The sequence below is a fragment of the Poecilia reticulata genome, chromosome 8 (assembly GCF_904066995.2).
Source record: "Poecilia reticulata chromosome 8, P_reticulata-male-v2, whole genome shotgun sequence".
Taxonomy (NCBI): domain Eukaryota; kingdom Metazoa; phylum Chordata; class Actinopteri; order Cyprinodontiformes; family Poeciliidae; genus Poecilia; species Poecilia reticulata.
In genome coordinates, this window is record NC_088837.1 from 4,437,456 (window position 1) to 4,452,937 (window position 15,482).

The 15,482-nt window shown below is 42.8% G+C and overlaps 1 protein-coding gene across 2 annotated transcripts in view; it reads left to right on the forward strand.

Moving 5' to 3' along the window:
- Positions 1-15,482, forward strand: part of abcc1 (ATP binding cassette subfamily C member 1 (ABCC1 blood group)) — a 96,910-nt gene that overhangs the window by 36,236 nt on the left and 45,192 nt on the right. For both annotated transcript variants that reach the window (XM_081609656.1, XM_081609657.1), the window contains exons 14-18: positions 3,536-3,623; positions 4,396-4,465; positions 4,605-4,731; positions 14,444-14,620; positions 15,039-15,206. In XM_081609656.1, coding sequence (XP_081465782.1) covers positions 3,536-3,623; positions 4,396-4,465; positions 4,605-4,731; positions 14,444-14,620; positions 15,039-15,206 — 630 coding nt within the window. The remainder of the gene's footprint in view (positions 1-3,535; positions 3,624-4,395; positions 4,466-4,604; positions 4,732-14,443; positions 14,621-15,038; positions 15,207-15,482) is intronic.

A 15,482-nucleotide genomic window follows, 5' to 3' on the forward strand; every position in this document is an offset into this window, starting at 1 on the left:
GACCTCTGGATTGTGGCACAGAGATGAAAGCAAAACAGAATGAAGAAGAGTTTGAATTGATGCCAGTTAAATTTATTTCAGCTCTTAAGTATTTAATATCTGAGTATTTTTATGGGATGTGGATCTATCAGATCAATTTGAGAAGCAACTGGGGGAGGCGGTGTTGGTGTTCCCGCTAAATCCTGAATATACCCAATTTGGGTTGTCTTGGAGTTTTTATCGCAACCTGTGGGGTTTTTCCCAGACTGGGAACGAGAATATGACCTGCTGAATGTGACAGGTAGCCAATCAAAAAGCGCGGTGACGTAGAAAAGAGGGGAATCCCAAACAGCTGACATATCGCGCAACTGGGTCCGGTGGATATTGGAAATGATATGTGGAAATGTTTATTATTAAATCTATAGTTCATTATTATGTTAATTCAGTTAAAAATGTTCATTATGAAAAAAAATATTCACCTCCAAATCATAGTGCAGCAAATAGAGCGGCTGCTCCCGTCGTCTTTTATCCACCGCCTTTTCTTTGTGTTACGTCTTTTATCTCTTAAAATGATTCTACAAACTATCACTGTTGCTTCTACATCCTCATCCGTGTTTGGTTATTCTAAATTCCCGCTATGTTGGGGGTTTTACTGGATTATCCTCTGGAATCGGGATGTTCGTGTTGCTCCTGCCTTGGAGACACGAACCGATTGAACCTGTTGGACTTTTATCAGCTCTGTGGTCACAGAGGTTTGGAGAATCGGCCGACAATTCTTAAATCTTTCCGTCTAAACCAGACTTAAGACTCACAAGCTCTACTCATCTCCTCTCGACCACTGCCCAAACGCTCTGACTCTGGTCGCTATGGTAACGTTTATATATCCCTTCAAAATAAGATACAGAAGCGCCACAAAAACGAACATTTTACTTTCGTGAACATTTTAACTCACGGTACTGACTAACGGAGCCCTGAGCTTGTTTCTCTGCAACGAGACGGTCCCTGTCCACCCTTTCAGTGGGATTTCTTTCAAAATAAATGCCACTAGTGGCAAAAAAGTGAAGTTCATGCTATGTTAGGACAGGAGACGAGATGTTTCCATCCCTGAAATTATGATTCATAGAATCACAAATCTAATTCTAAACCTGGGGTGCCCAAACTTTTTGAGAGCAAGATCTACTTTTTCTCTCACCAGCCGCCTGAGATCTACGTTATGACACAAAGACATCAAAATAGTTAATTAAACTCTATTGGCTTATTTTATATGCGAATATACATCAGTTAGAGCAGAAATAATAAAGTGATAGAAAACCTAATGCAGTTTCTTCCTCATTCTGACACTGGGAGCAGCTTACTGGTTTCTCAATCAGAAGCTGGTTGCAAACCTGAAGCCAGCAGGTACCAGTCAGTCATGGTGGATCTGAAATTTGGTTTGATGACTGAAATATGAGAAACTACAGACTGATAGGAAGAAACACAGAGCCTAGTAAAGGTGAAGGCAAATCTTCTGAAGTTGGGATATAATTAATTTAATTTCACATAATTATCGTGGTAGAATTTGTTAAAACTTAATGAAATATGTTTGTCCTATTTGATGTTTGTTGTGACTTATACTCACAAACGAAGGAGGTAATTAGTCCAAGTTTGTCAGAAACTACAGCAGGTGTAATGAGCCACAGCAAAGGTTAACAAAGGTAAAACAACCCGAACAGAGATCAACTCAAAACCACTTCTACCTTTTTACTCTCCCTCTCTCTCTTTGTCGTTTAAGCACACCCGTTGCCGTGGCAACCGCCTATGCTCCACAAGCCGAGCAAAAATTACATTAAAAACATAACATTCAGTCCATTATGATATCAGGTTTCCAGGCTTGACATTTATTTCTCGATTCTTAATAAGCCTCATGAACACAGCGGTGGTTGAGTAGCTGATTTAAACTCCTGCTCTGCTCTCAGTCGGTCTTTGAGTCGTTTTTTTTTCTCTTTTGTTTGTTAATGGAACCGAAACGCACTGAATTGCGCAACACCTTGTTGAAACAATAATTACTAAGATTATTCATTTTAACATGTTTCGTTGACTTTTTATAATTATTCTTTTTTAATGAAGCTACAAACGTTCAGGATCTTAGTGAATATTTTTGATAAGCCTATCAGAGGAGGAAGTGCTGACTCAGCGTCCTGGCGGCGTTCAGTTTGTCACCTGCTGCCGAGATCGACTCAAAAAAAAAAGGTCAAAGGTTTCAAGGTGACTGGAGGGCTTATTATGTTGTTTTTCTTGAAAAAAAAAACGAACAAAAACAAATAAATTTAGTACATGTTATGTGTCAGAGGCCTTAGGAAATAATAATAATCTAAAAAAACAAAATTGACCAAAAGGGCACTTGGGGGCAAGGAGCAAAAGGGGCAGGTGCTCAAGCCCCCTTAGCCCCCCCTCCGCCTGCATGTGCCTGGTTTTCATTTTAATGCAATAAAACATTTAGCCACAAGAGATTTGGTCACGTACCTGTCAGACATTTAGATGTCTGACAGGCTGGAAATGCATTCGCACGGTGTTCATTCTTCAGTCTTCAGTCAAAATAACTCTGATGCATCAAATTAAATATTTATTATGTTGCTTTGCATTAAGCCTGCATGATTGTCTCAGGGATTAGACAGTGAACGTCCTTATTCCAGTCTCAAATGATTTGTTCATTTGAACAGATTGATCATGAATGACCCAGCACTATTGTCCAGTTGCAAGCATAGGGTGCACTGAATTTAACTGGAATCAAAAGGTGATAAAGTTTAATTTATGATGTTCCAACATTCATAGTTGTGGTCAGCATAATAATTTGACTTATAAGTAAATACTGCTATCCAAGATGAGCATGTACCTGATCATTACACTATCTAGTTTGGAAGAAAAAAAGGTCAGTCTTGACTTTGTGCAACTTTCAAGAACACAGTGACAGAATATCACTGCTCAGCTGCTACTGAAGAAATCTGGGATGATGTTTTGTTATTTTTATTCTGCATTATAGATCTCTTTCCAAGCTGTCTTGTCTTTTTTTGCTGCCAGTATAATTAATAAAGTCTTTTTTTTTTGGTGTTTCTATGACATGATAGCCACTGGTCGACTCGACTTTTATTACATTGTCCTCAACTTTAAAAAGCTGAGGACAGGGTTGGTATGGGGTAAAGCACAACCCACATATGGAGGCCATAGCTCTCATTGTGGATGTCACAGGGTTGGATCCCAGCATGTCTTCCCTCTCTTTCATTACCCATTTAATTAATTTGAGTGTAACCACTCTCAAATTAAGGCCACTAGAGCCAAAAAAAAACTAAAAAAAAAAATATATATATATATATATATATATATATATATATATATATATATATATATATATATATATATATATATATTAAATGGTACAACCTTTCTATGAGAACATTGTTGCACAGTAATGTAACTGTTATAACAAAGACTGGTTCAATTCTTACCTCAAGGCTTGCATGAATGTTGTAAAACTTGATCAATCTTGACTGTAGACTTCATTCATTTGGTCTGTTTTCAGGTCAGTGTGTCTCTGAAGAGGCTAAGAGTATTTTTGTCACATGAGGAGCTGCAAGAAGACAGTGTGGAGCACAAAACAATGGCTGGCTGTAAGTCTCCCCAAATGTATTGTCTAATAGGAAATACAAACCTTTAAGATTTTACAGATCTATACTATTAGGATTACACACCAAGCTGACAGTTATTAATTAACTAACTGTCAATAATAATTAATTGTCGATAATTTTGGACCTCAATGGTGGATTGCTGTTAATTCAATATGTTAAATGTCTAAATGAAAATGAAAGATATGATTTCGATCTTAGTCTTGTAAAAGGATTAACTGAAAATTCTGTAAATAAAGTCTTAAGAAACAGTTGGACATATTACTAAAGAGCTGTATTATATAGTACGGAGCCCCATGGGGGACATGGAAGATTTTTTTCCTTCGAGTTATCTCACAAAAGGTTTGCATTCTCTTGCAATAATGCACTGATCAGTTGATTCAGCATACTTGAATACTGAAAGTCTTTCTTACAGTGGCCACCGTATTTCTGCTATAAGGTTTTCTTAAGGTTTTTCCATGTATGTTAATATCTCGTTTGTGAGATATCTGAAGTTTTCACTGTATACAAAATTGACCAGCATGTATTTGCTTATTGCGAGAGAATGCAAAACGTATTGCAAGGGAATGTGATACTTTTGTGAAAAAAAAATCCCATGTCCCTTAGTGGGTTCTGTAATATAGCTCACTCCAAAAGTTCAAGTTGTAGAAGAAAATTTGTTTAAAAAAAAAAAGCAATATGTCTCCAACCCAATCTTGAAGAAAAGGGCTCTTATTTATTGTTAAGTTACTTTATTTATGTAGATATTCTTTTCCAGCCCCACACAGCATCTCTATAGTAGACGGAATCTTCAGGTGGTCTAGAGCTGAATCACCAACGCTCAAGAGGTAGGTCCCATTTACCCTGAGTATGTGGAAACCTACAAGCTTTATTATTTAATTAATGTACAAATGAGCCTGAGAATTTCCTGATTAAAAGTGAACTGAGAAGATGAATCTGTTGTTGTGTATATGTGTTTGTGTTCAGGTTGAATGTGTGCATCCCAGAAGGCTCGTTGGTAGCAGTGGTGGGACACGTTGGCTCAGGAAAGTCCTCTCTGCTCTCTGCCCTCCTGGGGGAGATGGACAAAGTTGAAGGATCTGTGGTTGTGAAGGTGGTGGCTGCTCTTACTCTTTCACACTGTCACAAAGCAAAGACACATAGTGGACATTGAACCAAACCCTGGTGCTTGTACTGCTGGTTCACTCTGGCAAATCTGGTCCCACTGTTGTGCACCTAAAATGTGATGTGTACTAAATAATCTTGAGCTCATTGTGATCCTCGTAATGAGCATTCTCTGCCAGCATGGCTAGGTGGACCCCATGTGGGGAAAAGAAGGGCAGACCAGATGGGTCCCATATGGGTTTGTCTGCGGGTTCCACGGTGGCCCCACATGGGTTTGCCCATGTAGGGCCCATGTAGGCTGTGGCCCCACATGGGCAAACCCATGTGGGGCCATCGTGGAACCCGCAGACAAACCCATATGGGACCCATATATCAGCCGTCCTTTCCCCCACATGCGGCCCACCTAGGCATGCTGGCAGGGATTAAGATTTCTTTTTTTTATCTCAGAGTAGCCCACTTTCTATTAGTCCTGTCTCAATTTGATACAGCAGGAGCTCCCGCACTTCCTGTATCTGTCTCCCGCACTCCCATTTTAAACATGTTTTCCGAGCCGTCTTTAAACACAACATGACTGCACATCGTACCTGTGGGACGGCAACGGAGACATGCTGCTGCTGTGTAAATCTGCATGCCAGTGTGTGTTAGAATCATGGCAGAAAATGAGCAAATGGCAAAGATCTTTGCACAGTTTTTTTATTTTTCAAACCTACCGAGTAAGCTGTTGGATGCCGATAATTTTGGCTAATTGATGACTATGTATCAAAAATAAGCTACTAACTTTGTTGTCTGTTCAGGGGCAATACTGATTACATTTGCTTGAGTAACTTTTTTGCGGGGGGAAGGGTATAGAAGTAGTTTTACTGCACTGTACTTTTTACTTTTACTTGAATAGTATCCTGAACTACTGCTACTGTTCAGTAGTTCACGATACTACTGAATCATAAACTACTGATTCATGATTCAGTAGTTTTATCTAATTTTAGATAAAATGACTATCTAAAGATCTGGGGATCTTGTTCACGAATGAGGGAAGAAGGGAGCGGGAGATCGACAGGCGGATTGGGGCAGCGTCTGCCGTGAAGCGGGCGCTGTACCGGTCCGTCGTGGTGAAGAGAGAGCTGAGCCAAAAAGCGAAGCTCTCGATTTACCGGTCGATCTACGTTCCCACCCTCATCTATGGTCATGAGCTTTGGGTCATGACCGAAAGAACAAGATCACGGATACAAGCGGCCGAAATGGGTTTCCTCCGCAGGGTGGCTGGGCTCTCCCTTAGAGATAGGGTGAGAAGCTCGGTCATCCGGGAGGGACTCAGAGTAGAGCCGCTGCTCCTCCATGTCGAGAGGAGCCAGTTGAGGCTCGGGCATCTGGTCAGGATGCCTCCTGGACGCCTCCCTGGTGAGGTGTTCCGGGCACGTCCCACCGGGAGGAGGCCTCGGGGAAGACCCAGGACACGCTGGAGGGACTATGTCTCTCAGCTGGCCTGGGAACGCCTTGGGATTCCCCCGGAGGAGCTGGAAGAAGTGGCTGGGGAGAGGGAAGTCTGGGCCTCCCTTCTGAAGCTGCTGCCCCCGCGACCCGACCCCGGATAAGCGGAAGAAAATGGATGGATGGATGGACTATCTAAAATTAGTCATTTTAGAAAAAGAGTGTAAATTTCCACCAAAAAACTCAGAAATTTAAATGTTCTTTTTTCTAGCAAATACTAGAGTATTTTTTAGTAAACTTTCTAGAAAAAACATGGATTTTTTTTTTTTTTTAGTTTCAGGGAAAAAAACCTGACATTTATTCTGCAAAATTTCTGAGTATTTTATAGTCAATTTTAAAGTTTTAGAACTCAGAAATGTTCTTTTCTTTCTAGAAAATCTGAGCTTTTTGGTGGAAATTTACCCATCACAAAGGCATATATATATATATATATATATACACACACAATTGCGTTAACTAAATGAATTTTCCTCACAAAGAACAGAAAATTCAGTCCATTAGTTTTATGTTAATTTAGCTTGATGTTTATTTTGCAATTATTTTGCGATTTGCGATTATTAAGTGATCACTGTTGTAGATTAACTACCAATGTGGTAGCTAACTAATTGAAATACCTGCTCTACTTATGACCTGTCAGAAAGTTGGTATATGGGCTGGCTTATTTTAGTTTTAATTTAACTGAAACACAATACTCTTGCAGAATATCTACATGTTGACATTGTCAAAGTGAAGTTATCATAACTGACCTACCTTCACCCTCTCAATAAATTTTTTATTAAAACTTTTCCCTGACCTTGTTATCTAGTTGTCGTAGTGTTGACAATAACTGTCAAAGCTGCATCCCTTTTTCTTTTATATATCAGGCATACATTTAAGATTTAGTGCGTTATGTTAACTTAAAAGTTAAAACTAATAGTCATTGTCTGCAAGCTCCAGAAGGGGGTAGCGGAGTGAGGGGGATCTTATGCACGTGATGTCACGCCTATAGTCTTGTGTGTAGTTTATATACTTGTGTGTAGTCTATAGTCCTGTGTGTAGTCTATAGGCTTTTGTGTAGTCTAGTCTTGTGGGTAGTCTACGTATAGTTTTGTGGGAAATCTAGCATTATGTATAGTTTATCGTATTGTGCAAAAATATTCACACCTCTCAAGCTTTCTGATATTTTGTCACAACCACAAAATTATGTTAAGGTAACAAAGCACACAAAAAGAGTATGAAAGAGCATGTTTGTCCCATCATAATGGGTTAGCTGATAATCAGGCTATACCTCAGTACAGCCGATATTCTTACAATTCTGAACACCAGAATGTGTTTAGAAGTGATGAAGTGTGTTGCTCCCATGGATATAACAGGGGTCTTTGAAAAGGTATGGCACCAGAATTGATATGTGAATATTTACCTACATGGTTAATGAACTATCCTTAAGGAACATCCACCTAGGCTCTTGTTTTTGCTCCATCATTATCACATGCCTCATGAAAATAACGCATGTTTTGGGACAGTATAAGAACTATTTGTTGCATTCTGATAAGATGGTCAGACTTCGGAAGATCTGAGGTGGCACCAAGCTTGAACAACAGTGATCTGTTCCATAAGATTCCATCTCTTCATTGGGCCCGCAAAAATCTTTTTCATTAAGAGTTTAGAGAGTCTAGCTCTGTGTTTCAACAGTAAACTCATATGGACCAACCATTTGCATAAGTGTACGGCAGAAGGTAGACTGGCTAGTAAATTTCACCCAGAGAGCAGAACATATGTCAGAAAGCTCAAGAGTTTCGTAGAATTCTCCTGCCTTGCCTGGACGAATGCTTCACAGGTCGCTTTTCAGGATTTTTGATAAAAGCTGTTGAAAAAGTAAATAGTAAAATAAAAAATAAAGTAGGTTTGTGGTTGTAATGTGACAGTGTAAAAACATGTAAGGGCTATGTTTACTTTTGTAAAGCACTATATTGTAAAAGCAGACTAGGAGGACCCGAAATCAGCCACGAGACAGAAGTGAGCAGAAAACCTCAGATCTTTATTAGACATAGCTAAGAGCGGCGAATCGGGAAGCAGAGACAGGCTTGATGCATGAGAAATGGAAGGTGGGATGGACCCTCAGAGAAGCAGGCAGCCGGAGACGGACGGCCACCAGATTAACCACCTTGGAGAGGGGAAATGGTCCGACAAAACGTGGAGCCAGCTTCCTGTTTACCATCCGAAGCGGAAGGTCCCTGGTTGACAGCCATACCTTTTGCCCAAACAGATAAGCAGGGGCCAGGATCCTGTGTCGGTTGGCAGACCTAGAATATATGGCAGAAGTAGTTAAGAATGCCCTGCAGGCCCTTCTCCATACCTTAAGACACCTCCTGGCTGAGGCATGGGCAGAGGGAACCATGGCAGACCGCTCCTGCAAGGAGAAAATGGGTGGTTGGAAACCATAAACATTATGGACGGGAAACAGCCCCGTGGCACAGAAGGGAAGAGAATTGATAGCATGATCCACCCAAGGCAGATTCTGTGCCCACTTGGTAGGGTCTTGTTCACAGAGCATGCAAAGCTTGATCTCCAACTCTTGGTTGAGACGCTTGGTCTGGCCATCAGTTTGTGGGTGGAAACCAGAGGAAAGGCTCACCTGGATCCCTAGTTGTCCACAAAACTCCTTCCAAAAGCGAGAGACAAATTGAGGACCATGGTCGTAGACGATGTCTACAGGAAGCCCATAAAGATGGAACACCTCCCTGGAGAGGATCTCACTCAACTCTTTGGAGGAGGGCAACTTCACTAGGGGAACCAGGTGAGTAATCTTGGAGAATCGATCGGCAATAGTGAGTATGGTGGTGTACCTGTTGGAGGAGTGTAAGGCAGTGATGAAGTCCATCGAAATATGAGATCAAGGCCCGTGGGGAATGGGTTAGAGGGTGAAGAAGCCCAGCCCAGAAGAAGAACCTGTTGTTGTTGGTTAGCCTCCCGGACCTGGTTCTCGACCTCAAGGTGGGTTACTGCCAGCCGAACAGACTTCGGAAGAATAAAATCTCCAGTCAATCTCTCTCACTCAGGGGTTCATGACAACGCATCAGGCTTCACATTCTTGGAGCCTGGCCTGTAGGACAAAGAACACAAAGCGAGAGAAGAAAAGGGCCCACCTGGCTTGCCTGGTGTTGAGTCTTTTGGCAGTCTTGAGGTACTGGAGGTTCACACTAGGAAGGGTTCCTTAGCTCCCTCTTGCCAATGTCTCCATTCCTCCAATGCCAGTAATTCCCGGTCCCCTACGTCGTAGTTGCGCTCAACAGAGGAGAGACTTCTGGAAAAGAAGGCACAAGGAAGAATCTTACCATCCTCATACCTCTGGCTAAGGATTGCGCCGACCCCAGACTCAGAGGCGTCAACCTCCACAATGAACTGACGACTCAGGTCCGGAGATTGGAGAACAGGTGCAGAAGAGAACAGGTGTTTGAGTCTTCGAAAAGCTTCCTCCTCTCTAGGATTCCACTGAAAACGAGACTTGGGAGAGGTTAGGGCATGAAGTGGTGAGGCAATAGTACTGTAGTTGCGAATGAAACGCCGATAGAAATTAGCAAAACCTAGAAACCTTTGGAGCTGCTTACGGACTTGCGGAGTTGGCCAATTTAGAACAGTGGAAACCTTGTGGTCCTCCATGGATAGCTGGTTGGGGGAGACCAGAAAACATAAGAAGGTAGTCTGGGACACATGAAATTCACACTTCTCAGGTTTGACAAACAATTTATTCTGTAGTAGGCGAAGAAGCACAGAACGAACATGGGTCATATGCAAGGGAAGATCCTTAGAGAAAACCAGGTAGGTAGATAAAAATGTAGAGACCAATCATGTCTCTTAAGAACATTATTCACAAGGGCCTGAAAGACTGCGGGTGCATTAGTCAAACCAAAAGGCATCACTAAATATTCATAGTGCCCCAATGTAGTCGGGCATGGCTCGGTCTTCGAGGACAGATAGTGGATAAAGACGACCCTGGCACCCTTTAAGGGGAAGTCAATAATGTACTCATTAATGCGTCTCTTGCTCTGTAGGGGTGTTGAAGGCAGTCTTTCATTTGTCCCCCTCCCGAAGACGCACCAGATGGTACGCATTTCTCAGATCCAACTTTGTGAAGATGGTAGAGCCTTGGATGCATTCAAATGCAGTGATTATGAGTGGGAGGGGATAACGATTCTTGATGGTGATATCATTGAGTCCTCTATAGCAGTGTTTTTCAACCTTTTTTGAGCCAAGGTACATTATTTTAATTGAAAAAATCTCAAGGCGCACCACCAACCAAAAATGTAATCAAAGATACTCTGTAGCCGCCTATATTACATATATAGTCATTCTTATCAAAGTCTCTTGAATAGGAATCAACACCAAAAATGCATTTTTATCACATTTTACATTTCTTATTTCAAATTGCACTTAACATGTCCACTTCAAAAATACCCCTGAACAGTGCCACAACACTGTGGTGTTAAATTTAAAGAAGTTGTAGAAAACTTCAAAGTGTTTTACAAACTAATCCACAAGCATCTTTTAGCCGGAATACAGAAAATAAGTCTTATTCTGAAAGAAGCAATAATATTTGGAAAACATTTCACTTTATATTCACTGTTACAATATGAAGAGTTGCATGTACAAAATGTCAATATCTGTATATTTTACCCACCTAGTGTGAAACCTGTGCCTGTTTGGATGAAAACAGCTGATTTTCTGGCAGAAATTGAAGAAAGACAAAGCTCTTCCTCCACAGCTCTCAGTCTTTCTCTGGTTTTAGTTTTTATAGTAGCCAGACTTGAGAAGCTCACTTAACACAGACATGTTTTGGGAAATGGACCCATGTTCTTTCCAACCCAACTACTGCTGAGCTTCTCTGTCTTTTCCATCACTGTCTTGCTCTCACCGCTACCTGTAACATTCATGCATCACTAATTCTCTTGTAATGTAAAATGCTCTGTACCTGCTGCCATCTAGTGGTAAGAAAATTACATGATTACGCCACTAGTCACTGCTACAGCAGACACTCAAAGATGGCATTATTTGCAGATAATTCATTTTCAAAAAATCTTTTAAAATCAATTACCGTATTTTTCGGACTATAGAGCGCACCATACTAGCACCTTCAATTTTTTTTTGAAAAACAAAAAATACTAGAAGCTGCTCTCGATTTTCCATAAGGACCCAGCAGAGGGCGACGTCCTAATAAATCTGCTGCATATATTAAGGACGCAGCACTCCGTCTCCAAAGCCGAACCATGGTTTCGTTCACACCGAGCTTAAATGCAGCGGCTCCATTTCCCTCCTGTAGTGCCAGATCGACAGCCCTCAACTTAAAAGCTGCATATGAGTTTGAAAACATTTCTCATCGTGCCTGCTGCTTAAAAATATCCCTTAACAGGTTGAAAATTAGCACGTTCTTCTTTTGATTTACAATTTTGACTTTTAATGATTCACTTCCTGCTAGAGAGCCCCCTGGTGGTTGAAAAAAAATACACAGCAAAGCCACAGCGGGCTACAATCCGCATGGTTCAAAGCTTAGAAAAAAAAAGTAGCAGCTTTTAGTCCGAAAAATACGGTACCTTAGGTGAAATTGAATAATTTCCACGGCACACCTGACGATCACTCACGGCACACTAGTGTGCCGCGGAACAGTGGTTGGAAAAACACTGCTCCATAGTCAATACAGGGACGAAATGAACCATCCTTCTTTCCTACAAAGAAAAACCCTGCGTCAGCAGGAGATGATGCAGGACGAATGATTCCTGCCTGGAGGGCCTCCCCAATGTAGTCGCGCATGGCTCGGTCTTCGGGGACAGTCAGTGGATAAAGATGACCCTTGGGAGGAGAGGTGCCAGGAAGCAGGTTGATGGCACAATCATAGGGGCGATGTGGTGGCAGATGAAGTAGCATGATGTTTACTGAAGACCTCCTTGAGGTCGTGGTAGTCCTTGGGGATCCCTGAAAGTACAGGGTCCAAATCTGGGAGACCTAGGAGAAACTGGCTCAGGATGATTGGCAGCTTGAAGACAGGAGGAAAGACAACGAGGGCTCCATCCGAGGACAAAACCCTGCTCCCAGTCTATGTGTGGGTTGTGCAGTCTCAACCAGGTGGCACCAAGAATTACAGGGATTTTAGGAGAGTTGATGATCAGAAAGGTGATGGATTCCTGATGATTACCTCCCATGATCAGTCGGACTGGCTCTGTCTCCAGCTTGACCTGGTGTAAAACATGACCATCAATAGCCTGGACCTCAGACTTGCGAGTACTTTGTTTTAAATTCAAATGGAGAGAGCGAGCTAGCTCAGCATCCATAAGTTCAGCGTCAGTTCCAGAATCAACAAAAGCTGCTAAGGAGTGGGAGCGACCCTGCATAGAAATCTCAGCTTTAATGGTAATTAATGAAGATGCTGTTGTAGTGCACTGACTTAGTAGAACACTACAGACCGAAGGAACTAACCTCTTGGAGGGACACTGGCGGAGTTGATGATCCTCACTGCCACAGTAGAAACATAGGCCTTTCTTGAGCCTACGATCCCTCTCCTCAGGTGTCAGCCTGGAGCGACCAATCTGCATAGGTTCAGGTCGGTCCTGGGGGGGAGAGGAAGAAGGTTTGGGAAATGGAGACCTCATTGCGAGCCTGGAGGGGGCCCCCGGCGATGGGTAGAGTTGGTCAGAAGCCTTCTCTAGCCTTCTTTCATGCATCCGCTGGTCAATCCGGGACGCCATGGATTCCAGATCAGCCAGGTCCTTAGGGGGTCACAGGTAGAGAGTTCATCCTTAATGCCTTCACTCAAACCCTGGTAAAAGGCGTCACACAAGGCTTCATCATTGCAATCACTGTCAGCAGAAAGGGTGTGTAAGTCAATAATGTACTCATTAATGCATCTCTTGCCCTGTTTAATTCTCCAGAGCCCACTAGCTGCCTCTCTCTCTGGGAGGCAGGGATCAAAAACACGTATAAGTTCCTTGGAGAAATCATCAAAACTGTAGCAGAGGAACGTGTCCCTCTGCCACTCAGCTGTACCCCAAATCTTAGCTTTGCCAGATAATAGCGAAATCATGTAAGCGACTTCAGCTCGCTCAGAGGGAAAGGAGCTGGGCTGAAGCTCAAACTGAATCTCACACTGGGTAACAAAAGGGCGACATAGGCAGGGCTCACCACAAAAGACCTCAAGGGGGGACAGACGGGGCTCCTGGGGAAGAGTTAATTGCTGCGGCTGTCGTGCGGGAGCCGGAGCACTGGGAGGCGCTGTGGGGCTAGACAACTTGGAGAGCATAGACATCATTTCCTGCATATTAGCCTCTAGCTTGGTAATGGCTCTCTCTACAGAACTGCACCACTCCTGCGCGGGCGTCGGGTCCATAGTGGCCAGATTATACTGTAAAAGCACACTAGGAGGATCCGAAATCAGCCACGAGACAGAAGTGAGCAGAAAACCTCAGATCTTTATTAGACATAGTTAAGAGCGGCACACTGGATAGACAGCTGTAGCACTGGCTAGGAGATGGTGCATGGAGGCGGGGGGAGAAGCGCTGATGCAGGGCAGTGTACTCACCGTGGAATCAGGTATTAAGTCCAGATCCAAGTTCTTGGTCAGCCGGGCCGAGGTCATACACAAAGGGGAAGAGAGCAGAGTCCGAGGGAGTGGGCGTGAGCGGCGTCAAAGAAACAGGCTAGGGTCGAGATCCGGGTAGGCAAAACAGCAGTCCAACAAGGGTAAGGCAAAAGGGGCAAATCCAGAGAACAAGAGCGAGGCAGTAACACAGAGGGCTGAAGGGAGAGCTAGAAACTACTTGCTGAAAGCGTTCGATAATCTGGCAGTGAGTGGGTTACTGAGGGAGGCTTAAGAAGGGAAGCAATCAGGGAGCGACACAGCTGCAGGGAATAAGGGAGATGAGGGACATGATATCCATCCATCTTCTTTACACGCTTGTCCCTTAGTGGGACAAGGGTCCCACTAAGTGGGGTCGGGAGGGTTGCTGGTGCCTATCTCCAGCTAATGTTCCGGGCGAGAGGTGGGGTTCACCCTGGACAGGTCGCCAGTCTGTTGCAGGGGACATGATATGGATGGTCTCAAAACAAAAACACCGGGCGCATGTCACCATTACACTATATATGATGTCCTGGGTTTAAAGCGAAGGTTGTTGTCTGAAATAATAATGTGAGATTTAATCTGAAAATGAGATGATTTAATATGAATCTGTGTACATTTATGTTGTCTTCAGGGTTCTGTGGCCTACGTTCCACAGCAGGCCTGGATCCAGAACTCCACACTAAAAGAAAACATCATGTTTGGTCAGAAGAGGAGGGAGGACTGGTACAACCATGTGGTGGAAGTGTGTGCTCTCCAGCCAGACCTGGAGATTCTCCCTGCTGGGGATGAGACAGAGATTGGAGAGAAGGTGTTGACTGAGGATCCGTCTGTCCATTAATCACTATAACATAACATAGTATATAGTATTTAGACATTAATGACAGTATATATAGTTATTTTGAGGGAGAAATAAATTTACACTGTTACATAAGCTGCACGCACACTACTTTTCATTATGTCAAAGTGTCATTTTTGTCATTGTTGTCCCATGAAAAAATATGCTTAAATATCTGCAGGAATATCCGGGATGTACTCATTTAGCTATTTTGACTATCTGAAATATTAGGCATTTGTTCAGTTAAAGATTTTTAATGTAGCTCATTCTGGAGCTCATTCCATAGATAAGCAGTAACATTTTTTCTATGTGATGCCAAAGCCAAAAGTAATTAATTCTGTGTAGCCTCTGAGATGTTTTCAATATAGTTCCTTACCCATTCTGTGTTTAGGGAGTGAATCTGTCTGGTGGCCAGAAGCAACGGGTGAGCCTGGCCAGAGCAGTGTATTGTGACCGTGCTGTATACTTGCTGGATGACCCACTGTCTGCTGTTGATGCTCATGTTGGAAAGTACATCTTCGATTATGTCATCGGCCCACAGGGCATACTGAGGGACAAGGTGGGTGAACCAACCTGAATCTGAGCTCACTCCATTTTTGTTTACATTTCATGAAGAAGGAAGCGCTCATGTTTTCTTTATAGGTTCCCTATAAAGGTTTCTTTCCCTTCATTCGTTGTTCGTGCAGTGCTACCACAGGTGCATGACAGAACAAGGATTTCAAAGAGCTTGGTTTGTGGTTTGGCACATTGCAATGTGAAAGCAAACCCCACCAGCTGAAAAATGTAGCAAATGTTGCCATTTTGGTCCCTAATGGAACCGATTCTAGCTGTGAAT